Raw genomic sequence first — 19477 nt, 5'->3', positions numbered from 1 at the left:
TCTTTTTTTAGTAGAAATAAAAAATCCTCCATAATGATTTACTTCTGGACATGAACTTTTCCTTTCTTCAGAAAAGAACACTTGCTGTTATCAAGCAATATACAGGTGAAACTCGAAAAATTAGAATATCATGCAAAAGTTCATTTATTTCAGTAATGCAATTTAAAAGGTGAAACTAATATATGAGATAGATTCATTACATGCAAAGCAAGATAGTTCAAGCCTTGATTTGTCATACTTTTGATGATTATGGCTCACAGCTCATGAAAACCCCAAATTCACAATCTCAGAAAATTAGAATATTGTGAAAAGGTTCAATATTCTAGGCTCAAAGTGTCCCACTCTAATCAGCTAATTAAGCCATAACACCTGCAAAGGGTTCCTGAGCCTTTAAATGGTCTCTCAGTCTGGTTCAGTAGGAATCACTACCATGGGAAAGACTGCTGACCTGATAGTTGTGCAGAAAACCATCATTGACACCCTCCATAAGGAGGGAAAGCCTCAAAAGGTAATTGCAAAAGAGGTTGGATGTTCCCAAAGTGCTGTATCAAAGCACATTAATAGAAAGTTATGTGGAAGGGAAAAGTGTGGAAGAAAAAGGTGCACAAGCAGCAGGGATGACCGCAGCCTGGAGAGGATTGTCAGGAAAAGGCCATTCAAAAGTGTTGGGGACTTTCACAAGGAGTGGACAGAGGCTGGAGTCAGTGCATCAAGAACCACCACACACAGACGGATCCTGGACATGGGTTTCAAATGTCATATTCTTTGTCAAGCCGCTCCTGAAGAACAAACAACATCAGAAGCATCTTACCTGGGCTAAAGAAAAAAAGAACTGGTCTGTTGCTCAGTGGTCCAAAGTCCTCTTTTCTGATGAGAGCAACTTTTGCATCTCATTTGGAAACCAAGGACCCAGAGTCTGGAGGAAGAATGGAGAGGCACACACTGCAAGATGCTTGAAGTCCAGTGTGAAGTTTCCACAGTCTGTGTTATTTGGGGAGCCATGTCATCTGCTGGAGTTGGTCCACTGTGCTTCATTAAGTCCAGGGTCAATGCAGCCGTCTACCAGGAGATTTTGGAGCACTTCATGCTTCCTTCCGCAGACGAGCTTTATGGGGATGCTGACTTCATTTTCAGCAGGACTTGGCACCTGCCCATACTGCCAAAAGTACCAAAACCTGGTTCAATGACCATGGGGTTACTGTGCTTAATTGGCCAGAAAACTCACCTGACCTGAACCCCATAGAGAATCTATGGGGCTTTGCCAAGAAAGATGAGAGACATGAGACCGAACAATGCAGAAGAGCTGAAGGCCGCTATTGAAGCATCTTGGTCTTTCATAACACCTTAGCAGTGCCACAGGCTGATAGCATCCATGCCACACCACATTGAGGCAGTAATTGATGCAAAAGGGGCCCAAACCAAGTACTGAGTACATATGCATGCTTATACTTTTCAGAGGTCCGATATTGTTCTATGTACAATCCTTGTTTTATTGATTTCATGTAATATTCTAATTTTCTGAGATGGTGAATTTGGGGTTTTCATGAGCTGTAAGCCATAATCATCAAAATTATGACAAATCAAGGCTTGAACTATCTCGCTTTGCATGTAATGAGTCTATCTCATATATTAGTTTCACCTTTTAAGTTGCATTACTGAAATAAATGAACTTTTGCACGATATTCTAATTTTTCGAGTTTCACCTATAGTATATCTAGATTAGGTTAACAGAATAACAGGTTAGAAAGATATGCTTAACAAAATGAAAGAAACTTATCTGAAAAGTCCCCCCCCCTTTATTTTTAAGAGATATGTTTTTATTTCCCCCATTATTTTTAAGAAAATGGTAGTAAACGCTTTCCCACTAGTTGCAAATTGGAAGGTGCTGGAAATTTTCAGTCCCAGAAAACACTACATATTGTTAAAACCAACATTATTTTCTGTACTTACCATGGACTGTAGATACCAAGAGAATTGTGAAGAACAGCAGCAACTGTGATGACCACATGACTGTGGCCCAAAATATAAGGTTACTTCAACAGTGGAAGTTTTCAGAAGAAAAATATAAAGATTTCTCTCTGATGGTAATCCTCTCAGGGATATTCACTTTAATCGCAATTCAGTGAAGCAGGCGTAGAACAGAATAAACTAGCTCTAAAAACAACACCTTCGACAAACGTCCAAAACTCAAAACCTAGAAATAAAAATAAAAGTTACAATTAATTTAAAAAGGAATAGACTAGACTAGACTAGACTAGACTAGAATTCTTTATTCTCTAATAAATTAGACACACAAGGAATTCGTTTTGGTGCATATGCTCTCAGTGTACACAAAAGAAAAGATACATTCATCAAGAATCATAAGGTACAACACTTAATGATAGTCATAGGGTATAAATAATAAATCAAATCATATTAGGAAACAGTCAATATAAATCTTAAGGATACCAGCAACAAGGTTACAGTCATACAGTCATAAGTGGGAGGAGATGGGTGATAGGAATGATGAGAAGATTAATAGTAGTGCAGACTTAGTAAATAGTTTGACAGTGTTGAAGGAATTATTTGTTTAGCAGAGTGATGGTGTTCGGGAAAAAACTGTTCTTGTGTCTAGTTGTTCTGGTCTAGTTGTTCTGATCTAACTGTTGCTATTCAGCTCAACATAACCATTGTAACATTTGATTTAAAACTGCATCAAGAAGTCAAGAGCATATTTGGACATTTTGTCATTATTTTGTTTTGATAATGAAAACAAGTAACATGACAAGGTCAAATAGTATTGTGCTGCTTTCATCATATATATGAATATGTATGTATGTTCCAGAGAATCTTGACACTATGAGTTTAAATACATGTGATTTGTTGGAATTACCAATTATAGCTCTTATAGCTCTTTGGCTGAAAGAGATTTGAGAACAGCCAGAAATGAGAGAGAATAAGTAGTTAGGAATAGGGTGAGGGAGTAATTAATTTAGGTATATATAAATCACTTCCTGAAGTGATTATATTAAAATACCTTGAGATAAATTCAGATTCTTAGCAACTATCAGTATATTTTCCTAATGAGATAAGCTTTAGGGGGATCTTTAAATGGTCAATTCAAAACTGTATCAGTATGGACCAATATTAAATGTCAATTTTTAAACAATCATCAAATTAAAGCAGTAGTTTTATTACTACCTTCTTTATTCTGCATCTATTTATTTCATTGTCTCTCAAACAGCTGTTATAATAAGTCAAATAAGTACAAATTTATTTTAGGTTCTTTTTTTATTCAACTATTATGGCATATGCCATTATAAATCCAGACAGAGGTTATCGGCAGCAGGATGACTTTATCAGAAAGATCAAGTGAGCATTGCAATGTTCCACCCTTACGTACAGTGCATTCAGAAAGTATTCAGATCCTTCACTTTTGTCAATTTTGTTATGCTGCGGCCTGATTCTACAGTTGTTGAAATTCAGTGATGTCAAATTGTTAGAATATATGCCATGTCATGAGGTCTGTGCCATTATGTACTTTTGTCATGACATCACATTCAAGTTTGTATAGGGCAGTTTGGACCATAATGCATGTTTCTAATTTGCCTCCTTTGTGGGGCTACCAAAATCCAGAAAATGTGAAAAATGCAGTGTTTTTCTCCTTTTCCTGACTTTTATACCAATCATTTTTATATAGAGCACTGATGTATCGTTTTTCAATACTGCTTCAATGAAGACATAAAGCTGTGATTTTTTGTGGCTTTTGATAATTGACAACCACACCAGAACAAACCTGTGTGAAATTATCACTAGCATTCTTCAAAAATATGTACTTGATTTCAATAATTTCAAAGGACAGACATGATAAGTGAATGGGCAATAAAACAACAACAACATCATCAAAAGCAACAAAACACAGCATGAATAACCAATCAAGTCAGTCTGGACCCCTGATGACTGCATTCTTGGGAGCTGTTTGCCCTTGCCTGCTTCCTAGGGCTGGAGAGAGGGACTGGCCAAAGGTCACCCATCTGGCTTTGTACCTAAGGTGTGACGAGAACCAGGTGCCTCCGTTTCTAGACTGTTGCCTTAACCACCCCACCAAATTGTCTCTCCTCCTAAACCTTTATCTACTTTTTATTCAGCACCTATGCACAGTGAACTGTAATGCAGATCTACATTCAACCCTTGGTAGTTGATGTTTTTTTAAAAAAAAATACTTTACAGATCACTCTCAAAAAAGTGTCATAATCAAGCTGGCTCGGCTGAAAAGGTGGCACACAAGTATTTGCCTTTTCTTATGACTTTGGAATCCTCGATGAAGGTTGTAAAAGATTCCAAAAGAAAGAGAACTTGTGTAGTTAGAAGCAGACACTTTAATTAAAAAAAATAGCTCTGAAACATTTAAAATTACTATTATGACAATATTCTGGCATAAAGTCCTACACAAATTTGGCTGTGACAGCAAAATAAATCTACAAAAACTACGTCTTGATGTTATGTCAAGAAAAGAATTGCTTTCTTCTCTTGTCACTTTTGTTCATAATATCTGTAACAGCTTTGAAAAAAAAATGTCAAAAAAGCAAAGAAAATTATTCCCCATGTGGGAATCTCATATTCAGATAAAAGATCAACAGCAGAGGCACAAATCAATTTTCCCAGATAGAAAATATCACTGCAGGCTAAGTAGAAGAAACATGCTCAGGATGGAAATGTATAACATTAGATTAGAAAAACTTTAAATTGTGAAACTATCTGTTTTCCCGGCAAGGCTGGCCTAGGTTTCCCAAACTCAGGATTTTATAAGAAAGAAATGTTGATCCAACATCTCTAATCCAACAGAGCTTCAAATTTCTCTTTCATGAGAATGGAAACTTTTCATTTTCTTCCTAAATATGATGCAGATCAATGGGATAGTTTTAAGACCACACATAATAGGAAGACAATTTACAATAAGGAACTGATTAAAGTTTTTCCAAATGTTGAAATAGCTTTTCACCTTTTTCTAATTTGGTCCATTTTAAACTATGAAAGAGAAAGAGCTGTCTGCACATTATCCTTGATTAAAAATAAATTATAGTCTCCAACACTGCAGCCAAGACTCTCGTCTATTATCTGATCTCTTTACATAATGGGATCTTCTGAGAGAAATGTTATTTGATGACTTTACAACCAAATTTTCTGAGAAGAAAAACCAGAAAATGAAGCTATAATTTTTAAAATAACCTGAATAAAGAAATAAATGGGCGGTGCACAAAAATGTATTATAGTAATTATCAGCTTTTTAATCACAATATCGGGGAAAATCATATGCTTACAATAAGCAAATTAAAATTTTTGGAGCCACTGGGAAACTTGGGGGACTATTTAAATGTTAAAATAGTTGCCGAATCTGCTTTAGGCTTTTGGGAATCGTTCTAAAATGTCAGTATTTTGTGTGTATTTCTTAAGAAATGTAATTTCTTAGGAAATGTAATTGACTTCTATCATAAAGCTACAAGACCAATTCACCAATTGGGTGAATGAAGTGGTGCGGGAAACTTTGGTTGGGCTTCTCAAGAGATGAGAGCTTTCAGGGGGCCGAGAGAGCAATGGAGAGCAAAATCCAGCTGCTCCCCGAACCAGACACTGTTTACCGCTCCGAGTCGGCAGGAAACGAGGGCTGCCTTGCGCCGCAAATATACCAAGATGGAATCCTGATGCTGCACTTACAGCAGAGAGAAGAAGCTGGATTTTGCTCTCCATTGCAGACACCAGATTGATCCCCTGCAAGAGAATGAGAGAGAGAAAGTGGGGGAGAGTGGGGGAGAGAGAGAGAAAGAGAATGAGGGGGGAGAGAGAAAGAGAATGAGAGAAAGAGGGGGAGAGAGAGAGAGATAAAGGGAGAGAAAGAGTGGGGGGAGAGAGAAGGGGGGAGAGAAAGAGAATGAGAGAGGGTTAGGGTTAGGGTTAGAGAGAGAAAGAATGAGAGAAAGGGGGAGAGAAAGAAAGAGGGGGAGAGAGAAAGGGGGAGAAAGAGTGGGGGGAGAGAGAAGGGGGGAGAGAAAGAGAATGAGAGAGGGTTAGGGTTAGGGTTAGAGAGAGAATGAATGAGAGAAAGGGGGAGAGAAAGAAAGAGGGGGAGAGAGAAAGGGGGAGAAAGAGTGGGGGAGAGAGAGAAGGGGGAGAGAAAGAGAGAATGAGAGAGGGGGTGGGGGAGAGAGAGAAGGGGGAGAGAAAGAGAATGAGAGAGTGTGGGGGAGAGAGAGAGAAAGAGGGGAGAGAGAATGAGAGAGAGAGTGGGGGAGAGAGGGAGAGAAAGAGGGGGGAGAGAGAGAATGAGAGGGAAAGAGGGGGAGAGAGAGAGAAAGAGGGGGAGAGAGAAAGAATGAGAGAGGGGGAGAGAGAAAGAGAATGGGGGGGAGAGAGAGAAAGAGGGGGAGAGAGAGAGAGAAAGAGGGGGAGAGAAAGAGAGAATGAGAGAGGGGGGAGAGAGAGAGAAAGAGGGGGGAGTGCCTGAAGGACCCTATCCCGTCACTGGGAGTCCAAGTGCTTCAGCAAGTGGCGTGCTGGATTCTTATTAGTGGTCCGTGAAATTTAAAATTATGAACTTGGTGGTCCCTGAGGTCCAAAAGGTTGGGGACCCCTGCTCTGAAGGATTTAAGTAGCTTAACTGTGCTTGCTTGCCAATACCAGAATTACAGAGTTGGAAGGGACCTTTGGAGGTCTTCTAGTCCAGAGATCTCCAACCTTGGCAACTTTCTCTGCTTGGGCCTGATGCTTTCTGAGAGGCAGGGGGTCTCTCCAAATGGGATTCCCTCTCCAAAAGGCTGGCCCCAAAGCCTTAGCTCAGAGGTCTTCAAACTTGGTAGCTTTAAGACTTGTGGACTTCAATTCCCAGAATTCTCTAGCCAGCATAGTTGGCTGGGGAATTCTGGGAGTTGAAGTCTGCCAGGCTTAAAGTTGCCAATGTTGGAGATCACTGGACTAGAAGATAAATGATGGCATAAATGATGACCGGTCAAAAGTGCGAGGACCTGTCAGAAATCACTTTTTTCAGCCCTCTGGGTAGTCCCTATGTGCATATGGACTACTCAGAGGGCTGAAAAAGCTATTTTTGACCGGTCCTCGCACTTTTGACCAGTCCTTGAACTTACGACTGTCCTCACATTTTACGTTTTGCACCCTATCTTGTCACCATGGTGAAAGGAAGTAGTGGTGAAATGTCTGACACGGTTGTTAAGAATGCCGTAATGGGCATAAATGTGAGGATGGTCATAAGTGCGAGGACCGGTCAAAAGTGTGAGGATCAGACTTCCGGTTTCCCTGTCTTTGGCGACGGCGGCGCCTTTTGAAGCTCCGCCAGCCCCGCCGTCCGTAGAGCCGCTCCGAGACGAGGAAGCGGCTCGAAAACTTCCAAATCCGTAGGATTGAGGAAGAAGAGATCGCAGGGCACAGGTCGAGCCCCTGCAACCCCCCAGGGAAGTTTCTGGGGAGAGAACAGGCGTGGCTCCCTCCCAACCTGCTGAAACTCCGGGCGACGTGGGACGATTCTGCTTTCGCAGAACAAGCCGGCTGCAGGAAACTTAAAGCGAAAAGAACCAGCTTTAATAAACAGTGAAATTACCTGAATCCTGAAACTTGGAAACGCAAGTATTAGCGCTTTGTTGACTTTTTAAACTGAGAAAAATGCGAATGAGTGAAAGTGCTTTGAAAAAACATGGCGCTCAGCCTTAGAGTTAACGAGCCAGCGAGTGTGGATTGGTGAAGTTATCTTGTTTTGTTACAAAGTTTCCAAGTTGCTACAAAGTTGCCTTGTTTGTAATAAGAGAAACAAGTGGAAAATTTCTCCCTTTTCAATACTTGACTTTGCTTTACTTCAACCTTTATTTGATCAAATCTGGGGGACTTTTTTAGAAGTCTTTGTGCAGGAGGGAAAGGAAAAGGAACTTCCCTCTTTAGAAAAACTAGATCACGTGGCAGGATGGCTTCAAAGAAGCAGGAAGGGAAGGCAACAGGGGGGGGATCCCCCACACACAAACATGAAACGCAGCCTCCCCCTGCTCAACAGCTACAGACTCAGAAAAAAGAATTTGATATGGGAGATTTAAAAGAATTTATTTCTAGAACTTTGGATGACAAATTTCAAAAATCTCAACAGGAGATACATGATAAACTTCAAAAATCACATCAGGAGTTTATGCAGGAAGTTAATGAAGTTAAAGATATGGTGAAACAGAATCAAAACAAGGTGACCAAAAAAATATCAGAAGTGGCATCTGGCCTGGCAGAATTTATTGGGAAAGTTGATTTTAAAGTTGAAGAACTTAAATCAGAAGTTAATGTTAAGATGAAAGACAATGATTATAAAATTGCTGATGTTGATAATAAAATGCAAAGAGTTGAAAACGAGATTGTCATGATACAATTCAGGGCAATGGAGTTTGCTATACGGCTTCGAGGAATTCGAGAGGAGGAAAGACAGGATTTGAGACAAGTTTGTTCTGAGGCCCTAGCTAAGATTTTACAAGTTAATCCAGATGTGGTTTTTCACAAAATAGACAAAATTTACAGAGTGAACTCTTGGGTGGCCAGACAAAGACAATTACCTAGAGATGTGGTCATATATTTTACAGATAGAGAAATAAGAAACGATATCCTGCAAAAATCCTTTTACACTTCTGTACAAGTGGGGGGCTCACGAATTGGAATTTATAAAGAATTGCCTCCTAAAATGCTGAAAGCCAGAAAAGAATTTGGCTTTCTTGTTAAGGAATTGCAAAATTTACAGATACCTTTCCGCTGGGACGCACCAGTTGGCATAATTTTCAGATACAAGGGAGAAAGATACCGTTTGAATACCGTGGAGAAGGCACAGCACTTCTACACTACTATTTTTAAGGAAAGAACACCATCTCCACGTACATCTACAGTTTTGGAGATTAAAGAGAGTGAAGAGAAGCAACCTCAACGAGAACTGCAAGAACAGTCTAAGCAGGAATTAGAAGAAGTGCAAGGTGCAGAAGGAGGTTTTCTGGATGAGCCCCTGCTGGAATCTTCTCCAATCTTGGACCCGGTTCGGATGATTGAAGTTAAGGATCAACATATAACTCGAGCTCAAGCTAAGTTACTTAAACAAAAGCAACAACAACAACAGGAAAGACAAGACAAGGAGGCAGATAAGAGTACTGCACAAGAGACTAGAGCTATGGGAGGAGCAAGATCGAAGCTTTCGGATGACCTTCAATTATTTTGCTCTTTGCTCCAGAAAGAGGCTGATGATGTTTAAGTGTTTATCCTGGAATGTTAATGGGTTGAATTCAGCACAGAAAAGAAAGAAATTATTTACATATCTGAAACAATTTAATAATGATATAATTTGTTTACAAGAAACGCATATCACAACTCAAGATCAAAAATATTTGATAAACTCCAAACTAGGAACACATTTTATATCTTCAACTTCGCAAAAAAAGAATGGTGTGGTTATTTATGTAAATAAAAAGTTAACAGCTAAAGTTATAGAAACAGATGAAGATGGTAGGTTTGTAGCAATTGAATTGTCTATAGCAAATGGCCAAATTCTTCTGATTGGGATTTATGCTCCCAATCAACAACAGGACTATTTCTATAAGATGTTACATACTAAAATATTGCAATGGGATTACAGATCTATTTTAATTATGGGAGACTGGAATGGAGTAATCGACTCTAAATTAGATAAAAAGAGTTTGGCAAAGTCTAGAATCAGATTACCACAGACCTTTTTTGACATGAAAGAAGATATGGAACTAAAAGATGTTTGGAGAATACATAATCCAAAAGAATTGGACTATACTTTTTTTTCTGATAGACACAGATCCTTCTCTAGGATTGACTTTATTTTGTTGACAGATGATTTACTTGTTAAGACAAAAAGAACAAAGATTTTTCCAAGAACTTTGACTGACCATAGCCCAGTATGGATAGAAATTGAGATGGACAAGGTTGAGAGACGTTCTTGGAGATTAAATGAGAATTTGTTTAGATATGAAAAAAATACAACAGAACTTAAAAAGCATTTGAAAGAATTTTTTGAAATAAATTTGAATAAAGGTACCCCAATTGAAATTGTGTGGGATGCAAGTAAAGCTTATATGAGAGGGGTACTTATCTACATGAACTCTAAACATAGACTGTTCCGACAAAAGAAAAGATCTGAACTGGAAATAGAAATAAAGAATAAAGAACAGTTACTTATTAAAAATCCAACAGATGAAAGAATACGTAGTGCTATAAAACTTTTGAAAGACCAATTTCAAATGCTTTTGGCGGAACAAGTTGCAACAAACTTACAATATGCGAAGCATAACACATTTTGTAACGCTAATAAACCGGGCAGATGGTTGGCTTACACATTGAGGAAAAAACAAAGTATACGGACTATTGATAGTATTGATATTGGAGGGAAAGAAATCTTTCAACAAAAATTAATTAAAGAAGCTTTTGTGGACTATTATACCAAATTATATGCTAAAGAGGAGGTGCAGAATGGACTTATAGAAAAATATTTAAACGATAAAAGAGTTACAAAAATTACTGATCAACAAAAGGAAAGAATGAATTATCCTATAACAGAGGAGGAGATAATAGTAGCAATTAAACAGTTAAAAACAGCCAAAGCTCCTGGCACGGATGGTTTGACTGCAGTGTATTACAAAACTTTGCAAGCTGAAATGGTGGAACAACTTAGAGATTTATTTTGCAATATTCAGCAAGGGGGTAAAATACCCCCATCATCGACAACAGCTTACATATCTTTGATACCAAAAGAACAAATCGGTCCTAAAAAACCAGAGAACTATAGACCAATATCTCTTTTGAATACAGATCATAAAATTTTTGCGAAAGTACTAGCCAACAGGTTGATGCCAGTAATTCAAAAGGTGATTCATGATGATCAAGCGGGATTTATCGAGGGTAGATACATGAAGGACAATGTAAGGCAAGTAATAGATTTATTGGAATATCTTGAGAAGAATAAACAGATCCCTGCAGTGCTGGTCTTTTTGGATGCAGAGAAGGCCTTTGATAGAGTGGATTGGAATTTTCTATTAAAGACTTTGAAAAAGATGGACTTTGGGGATCAATTTATACAGGCGATTTCGGCAATTTATCAAGAGCAAAAGGCACAGATCATTATTAATGGAAGTCTGACAACAGAGTTTAAAATTGAAAAAGGAACAAGACAGGGATGCCCGTTGTCCCCACTTTTATTTATTTTAACACTAGAAGTCTTGCTAAATACAATACGGGACTCTAATATCTTGAAAGGTATAAAGATTAGGCAAGAGGATTACAGAATAAAGGCATTTGCAGATGATCTGGTTGTTACCCTATCACAACCAATGGAATCAATAATCTTGATGAAGGACATTATACAAGATTATGGTAAAGTTTCAGGTTTTAGATTGAATCCAAAAAAGACTAAAATGATAGCTAAAAACATGACACAAGATCGCAAACATGAGCTTGAAAGGAGGGCAGGTTTTGAGACTGTACCTAAGGTAAAATATCTAGGAGTTCAGGTTGCAGAATCAAACATGAAATTGTTTCAAAATAACTATGAGGTGTTGTGGCGAGAGGTGCAGAAAGATATGGAGACTTGGAAAAAACTGCAACTGTCTCTACTTGGAAGAATAGCAGCAGTTAAGATGAATATTTTGCCAAGATTTCTTTTTTTGTTTCAAATGATTCCGGTGCTTAAAAGTGATAAACAATTGAAAGTTTGGCAATCTGGAGTGAATAAGTTCGTCTGGAACGAGAAGAAGCCGAGAGTGAAATTGAAAATTATGCAAGATGTTCCAGAAAGAGGAGGTCTTAAACTTCCAAACCTACAGCTATATTATGATGCAGCAGCTTTAACCTTAACAAGTGATTGGTTTGGAAGTAAAAAGGCTGGAATATTGAATGCAGAAAGTTTTGATCTTGAATTTGGATGGCACGCTTACTTATTTTATGATGACAAAGTTGATAAAGTATTTAAAAGTCATATACTTAGAGACTCTTTGATGAGAGTTTGGAAGAAGCATCGACTCAAATGGGATTATAAAATACCGCTATGGCTGGATCTTGGTCATACTTTGTGGAATACAAATATAATGTCACTCGGGGGGGGTTTATACAAAGAGGTTCTTTTTACAGATGCGGGTAGATGGCAGCTGAAGACATTGCAGACACTGTTGGACGAAGGGATTAATTTAACTTGGTTACAATATAATCAATTACAATTGAGATGGAAAGAGGACCAAAAAACTGGTATTATGTTGCATGAGGAAGAATTGGTTAGACATATAAGAGAGAAAGGTCCAATGCATATCAAAAGGCTTTATAATGTTTTGCTAGAAAGGGACTCAGAAACTGAATTAGTTAAAGATTGTATGATTAAGTGGGCACAAAATTTTGAAGAACCAGTGATGTTGGAAACATGGGAAAAAATTTGGGTTCAGAATGTTAAATTTACACAGTCGCAGAACCTGAGGGAAAATTTCTATAAAATGTTTTATAGATGGCATTTAGATCCCAAAAAGTTGTCATGTATGTACCCTAATGTTCAGCCAAAATGTTGGAGATGTGAATGTTTGGATGCTACGTATTATCATGTTTGGTGGACCTGTAGGAAAGTTAAGGCTTTTTGGATAAAAATTTGGTGGGTCATGCAGAATGTTTTGAAGAAAAAAATTCAATTTTCTCCACAACTGTTTTTATTGGGTATAGTTAAGGGTTTTACATTGGGTGAAACAAAATTGATATTGTATATGATAATAGCAGCAAGATTGTTGATAGGTAAATACTGGAAGAATGAAGCTTTGCCCACTATCGAGGAATGGACTTTGAAGATGGCCAGTTTTGCAGAGATGGCGAAGATTTCAGCATATTTAAAAGATTGTTCACAAGAGACTTATGAATGGGAATGGAAAAAGTGGATAGAATATGTTCAGAACAAATATCAAACTAGAAAGTATCAGATAGCTTTTATTTGAAAATAATGTATTGGAAATATTTTAATGTAATGAAGTAAAGAAAAAATTATACAGGGGAGGGAGGGGTTCAAGTTTATATATAAGTGTTATATTAAGGGTTTTTTATGAGTATGAGTATATTATAGGGAAGTCTGGGGGGAGGGGAGGGTTAGGGAGGTTGGGAAGTCTGGGGGGGGAGGCGGGGGGGAAAAGGGGTGAAAATGTAATTGTAAAACTTTTGCAATAATAAAAAAAAAAGTGTGAGGATCAGTCAGAAATGACTTTTTTCAGCCCTCTTAGTCCCTATGCACATAGGCACGCCCACCCCGTCACATGATCAGCTAGCCACATCACATGACCACCAAGCCACACCCCCAACTAAGCCACACCCACAGAACTGGTTATTAAAAAAATTGAATCCCACCACTGGCTAAACCTGTACCTAAACGTCTTGCTAGCCCCTTATTGATCCTTGTAATTTCTCATCCTGCTTTCTCCCCCCCCCGTTTTTTAATCTATTTTAAAATTTTAGATGGACACCTATATGATATAAATAAACATAGGCAACTAACAAATACAAAAATAAAACATATGATTAAACCTCTTGCGTTGCCATAACCCCATCCTCTCAAAAACACTCACTTCCCATTCTGGCCCAACACCCCCAAACTGCACAATGTTGCGTTTTGGACCAGTTGAAATTTCTAAATGGTCTTCAAGACCAACCCCATGTAGAATGTATTGCAGTAATCCAAATAAGGAATAGATGTGAGTATGGCCTCTCAGTCCCAGAACAGGTGCAATTTGTACAAAAGATGAATTTGTCCAAAGCCGCACCCCCTCCAACCACAGATGCTGTCCGTTCCTCTAACAGGAGTCCTGACTACAAAAAAAATATGTTGCGGGTTCTGTAGCTATTAAAAGTAGTAAATACTTTGCCACTTTGAGATGTATATGAAAATTACAAGAATTGGAGGTACTGACTGATACTGCATGCGTACAATGTTTAGAACAAATAGCTAGCACTTCCTATATTTGATTATTTCTTTAGCAAACTCTCCTGTAGTTGTAGTGATTTGCAATTTGGGCAGAGATATATCAACTCCTTATATATGAAGTTGAAGAAAATATTATTCAACTTCATATTCTGTTTCATTTTCTGCTAATAGTTGTATGTTTATTTCATTCTTAATCGTATACACATTAAAATTTGTTCAGATAAATCACAGATAAATAGTCATATTATATAGACCATAAGTTAGAAACATTCAGAGGAGGGAGAGGCTACTAGTGTTCATTGATACTCACTTTGCCTTTTCTATTGTTCAGAATAACATGATTTTCTCCATTTTATCCTCTTCAATTTTCGTTTTAATTTTAATTATGATAGGCTGAAAGACTGTAATCAGCAGGTCAGCTAGTAATTCTCATGGCTGAGTGAGGACTTGATTCTAGGTGTAATCAATTTTAGTCCAGCACTCTTAATCACTGAATTTCCTTGAATTTTAAAGCTAAATCCAGTGTTATACCTATTGCCTCCAAATCTAACTGCATCCAAAATACTACTGGAACAGTGATATTGTCTAGTATTCTTTGCAAATAACACAACAAATGCACAGAGAACAGGCTTTTGTCTCCCAAAATTGATGTTATTTACTGCTTAAGTCTAAAATAAATTCTTTAAAAAGACCAGAAAGTTTGAGCTTAACCTTCTGTATTCTGTACAACCTACAGTTGATTTCTTATTCTTATCCTACACATTCATTTTAATTACTATGGTTTATTCTTATTTTCTTAATCGTTCTTCCCATTCTTTTTATTCCTTTCCATTAAGTCGTGTTTGATTCTTGGAGATTGCTTGGACAAGTCCTAGTTTTCTTGTAAGGTTTTTCAGAAGTGATTTGCTCTATTGCCTTCTTCCTAGGGTTGGAAAAAAGTAACATTTTTGTGATATGAAAAAAGTATACATTTTTGAATTTAGTGCCAAAATCCCCACTATACTGTTATAAATACTAAAAAAAAAAAAAAAAACTAAAATAGTATGTGAGCATTTAATTTCAGACTCTTCCTCTTCCTCTTCCTCTTCTTCTTCATTTATACCTTTATTTTGGTCACCATTCAATTCTTTCTCTCCAAGGGTCTACATTAAACATCTTTGATCTCCTCCCCCTTTTCCTTCCACAATCTCTTACTTTAAAATAATAATTACAGTCCTTTCAAGTGCCTGAAAATTCCAGGCCTTTCACCAAGCTCCATGCTACCCTTTTGAGTTTTCTTCTGACTTTGCTCCACTGATATCAATCAATATCTCTTGTGCTTACTACCGCTCATTGACTGCAGTGGGTGACTGGATCTCATGCAAATAGGAGGGTTGGCCTTGAAATGGGGAAGGAGATGTGGTCATTTTTCTCTCAGCACTGTATTTCCCCCTTCCTGATCCTGATGCCCACCAGTAGTTTTTGATTGGCTCCCATCATTCCCAGAATCGAACAGGATGACCAATTTCACTTCCAATATCTAGAGATAGACAGGTGCATGTATCTAGGAATATTATCTCTGTGTGGCTGGGCACCTAAACCACTTTCTGCATATAAAACTGGTGCCAGAAAAGAAAATCAAAAATTGTTATAGGGCAACAGAATGTCTAAATTCATGTGTTGCATTAAGCCATAATTTATTCAACAAACCACGGTATATTGTTTTGTTTTTTTTTAAAAAAATATTTTTTTATTTTTTTTCCAACATAAACATAAAATATATCTTTCAAGAGTGAAGTTTCGATCTGGTCATAGATAGGTACAATCGCTTACATTTTAAAAAGCTCCATTCACAATTTCCCATTACATCTTTTAAAATTAAAGATCAGAACATAATTTTTTTAAAAAACATAAATTCTAATAATCTTAATAAGAACCATTCTATTATATCACCACCAATTTAATTTCAAAAAAAAAAAAGCTTAATTCATTTTTATATCCATTTATAAATTCAATTATATCTGGTTCTTTCCCAAGTTCCCTTCATTACACCTTTTAGCATCAATATCAAAACATAAAGTTTAAAAAATATTCTAATCTCTTAATCTGATTATTTACCTTAAAATTTTATCACCATACATCTTAGTTTCAAGTTGACTACAGCTCTATTTTTTATTTCAATTTATAAGTCAAAATTCTATCCATATTTCTTAATCTTTAGACCCCTTCATCAAATCTTTAAATCTTAGACTTTATCAATTTACCTTTAATTGTACACATTTCAATTTGTCTCAAAATCCATATCCTCCTCCATAACTCCTACTATTATTTGGCTGATTTCCAGCATATTGTGTTTTGGCTGATTTCCAGCATAATCTCCTCCAGATCTCCATCTCTTGTTTGGCTGATATTAGCAGCATGCTTTCCTCCACTCCTGCATCTATTATTTTTACAGTTTTATTTTAACTGATTCACAGCATATTACATAAGTAACTTTTTCAGCGTATTCTCCCATAATTTTTAACTAAATATGTATCTCAACAAGTATCTTCTCACATATTTTCTCCTGGATTGTAAATTTCCCTTAAAGTCATCCCTCTTCATATTTATTCTTATTTTTCTATTAAAAACAACATTTTTATCCATCTTAAAATCAATTTCCTCTCATTATTAAGTCTATAGATAACTCTTATTAAAATTCAAAAGTTCATTTAAGCATTTAAAGCATTTTTTAAAAATCATATTCTCATTCAATCATTTGTAGTCTTATTTCATGACCAAATTAGTATATGTATATTTATGTAGTAAAGTTTAAAAGGAATGGAAATAAAAAGTAAGAAAGGAAATAAAGAGAGAGAGAAGAGAGTAAGTAAAGATAAAGAGGAAAAGAATAACAAAAAGAAAAAAAAACAAAAGGAAAAGGAAAAAAAGGGAGAAAGAAAACACCTATCATCAGTATTCAAACTTCGAATAGGCATTAAATGTTATATTTTCATTTTAATCAAACTATGTTATTTTTCTTATCTTGCAACCCACTATATTCCATTTCTTCTTTTTCCAATCTGTCCAAAACTATTCCTTTTCAATTTCAATGTTATCGAAGTTAAAAGTTTTATTAAATTTAGTTCTTTTGTGACATCTATTCCATATATGGTATCATCATCTCTTCTTTTGTTGCCACACCCTTTTCTTTTCTTGCTGCGCCTATTAGTTCAATTTTAATTGTTCCAGTTTATTTCTTCTTTCTTTCCATCAGTAAAACCCCCAATCGACAGATTGGATATCTCCAGAGTCAGACCTCCTTGATTGTTTCCAAAATAATCCAATTTAAATAGCAAGACACATAGTTTCTCTTTCAAGTCGCAAGCAATCCACAATTTGCACTTTCACTTCATCATGGCAGTTCTCCATTTTGGCTACTGTATAGTTATCTGCTTGTCTTTCCCCCTTATTTTAAAAAGTTCCTGTTTATCTCCTCTTCCCTCTTTTTCTCTTCAAAGATAATCCATTCCCATTTAGAAAAAAGAAATTTTCAAAGTTTTGTAACTTTCTAAAGAAAGATCATTCCAAATCAGTCAATAATAGCAATAATTCATTTATGGGTCTTTTCCTCCTGTAAGTTATTTTACTAGGTCTTCTTGCCCCGATGGTCTATAGCCGCTAATTAAGGCTAGGGGCTCTTTTGTAGATAACCATAATTTAAGTGCTGTTCCACCTGGGTTTGGTCTCACTTACCCGGCTTCCAAACATTTCGCTCTTCCTTCTTCCTCCTGAACGAAGCTTCTCCGGTTGGCCCCGGCTTCGAGGCAGCTGCCATGGCTGTCGCTCCCCTGCTGCCGGCTCAGAGGGCTTCCTCCGGCTCCGAGGAACCTGCCTGTTCCTCTCGGCTGTCCAAGGGGTCCCTCTCTTCCCCCTGTCCCTGCAGGACAGGGTAGGTCCACAGACCTGTCGGCGGCGGCTCGATAGTCGGGGTTTTCGCGGGGCTCATCAGAGCCCTGCTATTTCCCCGACTGGATCGCCGCGGCACCAAACCGGAAGTCCCCACGGTATATTGTATTTGAGGACTTCACACATTATATTATAAAGAACAGAATAAAAATCCATGAGTAGATGTATTCATAAGTAAAGTCAGACAAAATAACAACACTAGAATATGGCATATTATGTGAACTACAGTTCTTTAATTATATGTGATATAATTTGAATTTATGTGACATTTGAAGGAAAATAATCCACAGCAGTATCAAAATAAGTATGATGACTTTTTTATTATAATGTTCATGATGTTTATTGTAATGGTGAATAACCATTATCACATTGGAAGTAATGATTCAAAAATAATTATTTCTGTATCAATTGTTCACTCCTATGCAGTTTATTCAGAAGTAATTTCAACCGAATTCAATTACTTTACTCCTAATAATTATACATAGAGTTGTAGACATATTCTGTTGGAGGTCATTATTAGCATAGCATATGTTTACTGCAGAAATATTTTTAAACAGTAAAATGAAACCCTTTCAGGAAATAAGCAGAAATCAGATGTGTATAGTTCAGATTTCAAAACAATTTAGGAGTCAGCATTACCTCCTAAATATAAAAGAAAAGGCATCATAAAATGGAAACCCAAATGCAAATTACAAGGTTGGTTAAGCAAATACAAAAATACCCTTTGCTATTGCTCAGAAGTATTGTTTTTATTTTCTTTGTTTCACTCCATCTCCCGCCCTTGCCATCCCACTCTAAGTTACCGAGAGTCTGCTGCATTTGCCTGAGAGCACCTGATAAAAAACAAGGCAGAAATCAATAACACATTTATAAATGAAACTCATTCCCACCTATTTGCCTAATTAACACCAGCATACTTGCTAATGAAGTACTTTACAATAGCCACTTATGAAAACTGAGTGACAGATTGGCAAGTTGTTTGCTTCAGGCAATAGGTACTTTTCCAAGACTTGTATTCGCAGACTTAAATTTGTCCCATGTAGTGTGCATATTAAATATTTGGATCTATACAATTCACAAGTTTTCAAAAGTATTTAATTCAGTTCCTTTCATTCCCATTTAGAAATTCTTTTGCATCACTAGGGAAGTTTGAATATCCAACGTACTGTTCATTAATGTTAACAAAGATGTCAACATTTTTTTCTTTACTGAATGATTGTATGATAGCTGTGTGAGTGTGTCCATAATAAATCTTTACCTTTAATCCAATATATTTTTCATGACCTGTAAGTAAGTGGAGGTTGTAATGCAAACCTGTTTTCTCAGACGTAAGTGCCATGATTTTTAATGTTTACTCCACAAGGATTGAGTTATTAGATAGAAATTCCAAAAATATATCCCACTGACAGTCACCCCACACACAAATCAATTACAATGAAAACAGCATTTGCTTTTCTTAAAATAGGGGATGATGGTGAACTGCAGAATTAGAAGTTTAAGAAAGAATAATGGAATGGGGAAAAGAAATAACATTCTATAAACTAATATTCCTCTCTTCTTCCCAGAAGAAAAATTCAAACTTATACATCA

At 36.8% G+C, this 19477-nt stretch overlaps 1 protein-coding gene across 50 annotated transcripts in view; it reads right to left on the bottom strand.

Moving 5' to 3' along the window:
* Positions 1–19477, bottom strand: part of ADGRL3 (adhesion G protein-coupled receptor L3) — a 624693-nt gene that overhangs the window by 378124 nt on the left and 227092 nt on the right. For all 50 annotated transcript variants that reach the window (XR_015732755.1, XR_015732756.1, XR_015732757.1 and 47 more), the window contains one exon: positions 1951–2194. Coding sequence is in view for 47 of the 50 variants with exons in the window: in XM_087888346.1 (XP_087744472.1) it covers positions 1951–2008 (58 nt within the window). In the remaining 3 variants the exon portion in view is untranslated. The remainder of the gene's footprint in view (positions 1–1950; positions 2195–19477) is intronic.

The sequence above is a fragment of the Pantherophis guttatus genome, chromosome 2 (assembly GCF_059756535.1).
Source record: "Pantherophis guttatus breed Tessera chromosome 2, ASM5975653v1, whole genome shotgun sequence".
NCBI lineage: Eukaryota > Metazoa > Chordata > Lepidosauria > Squamata > Colubridae > Pantherophis > Pantherophis guttatus.
The sequence above is the reverse complement of the archived record's forward strand: the minus strand, read 5'-3'. Positions and strand labels throughout refer to the sequence as shown.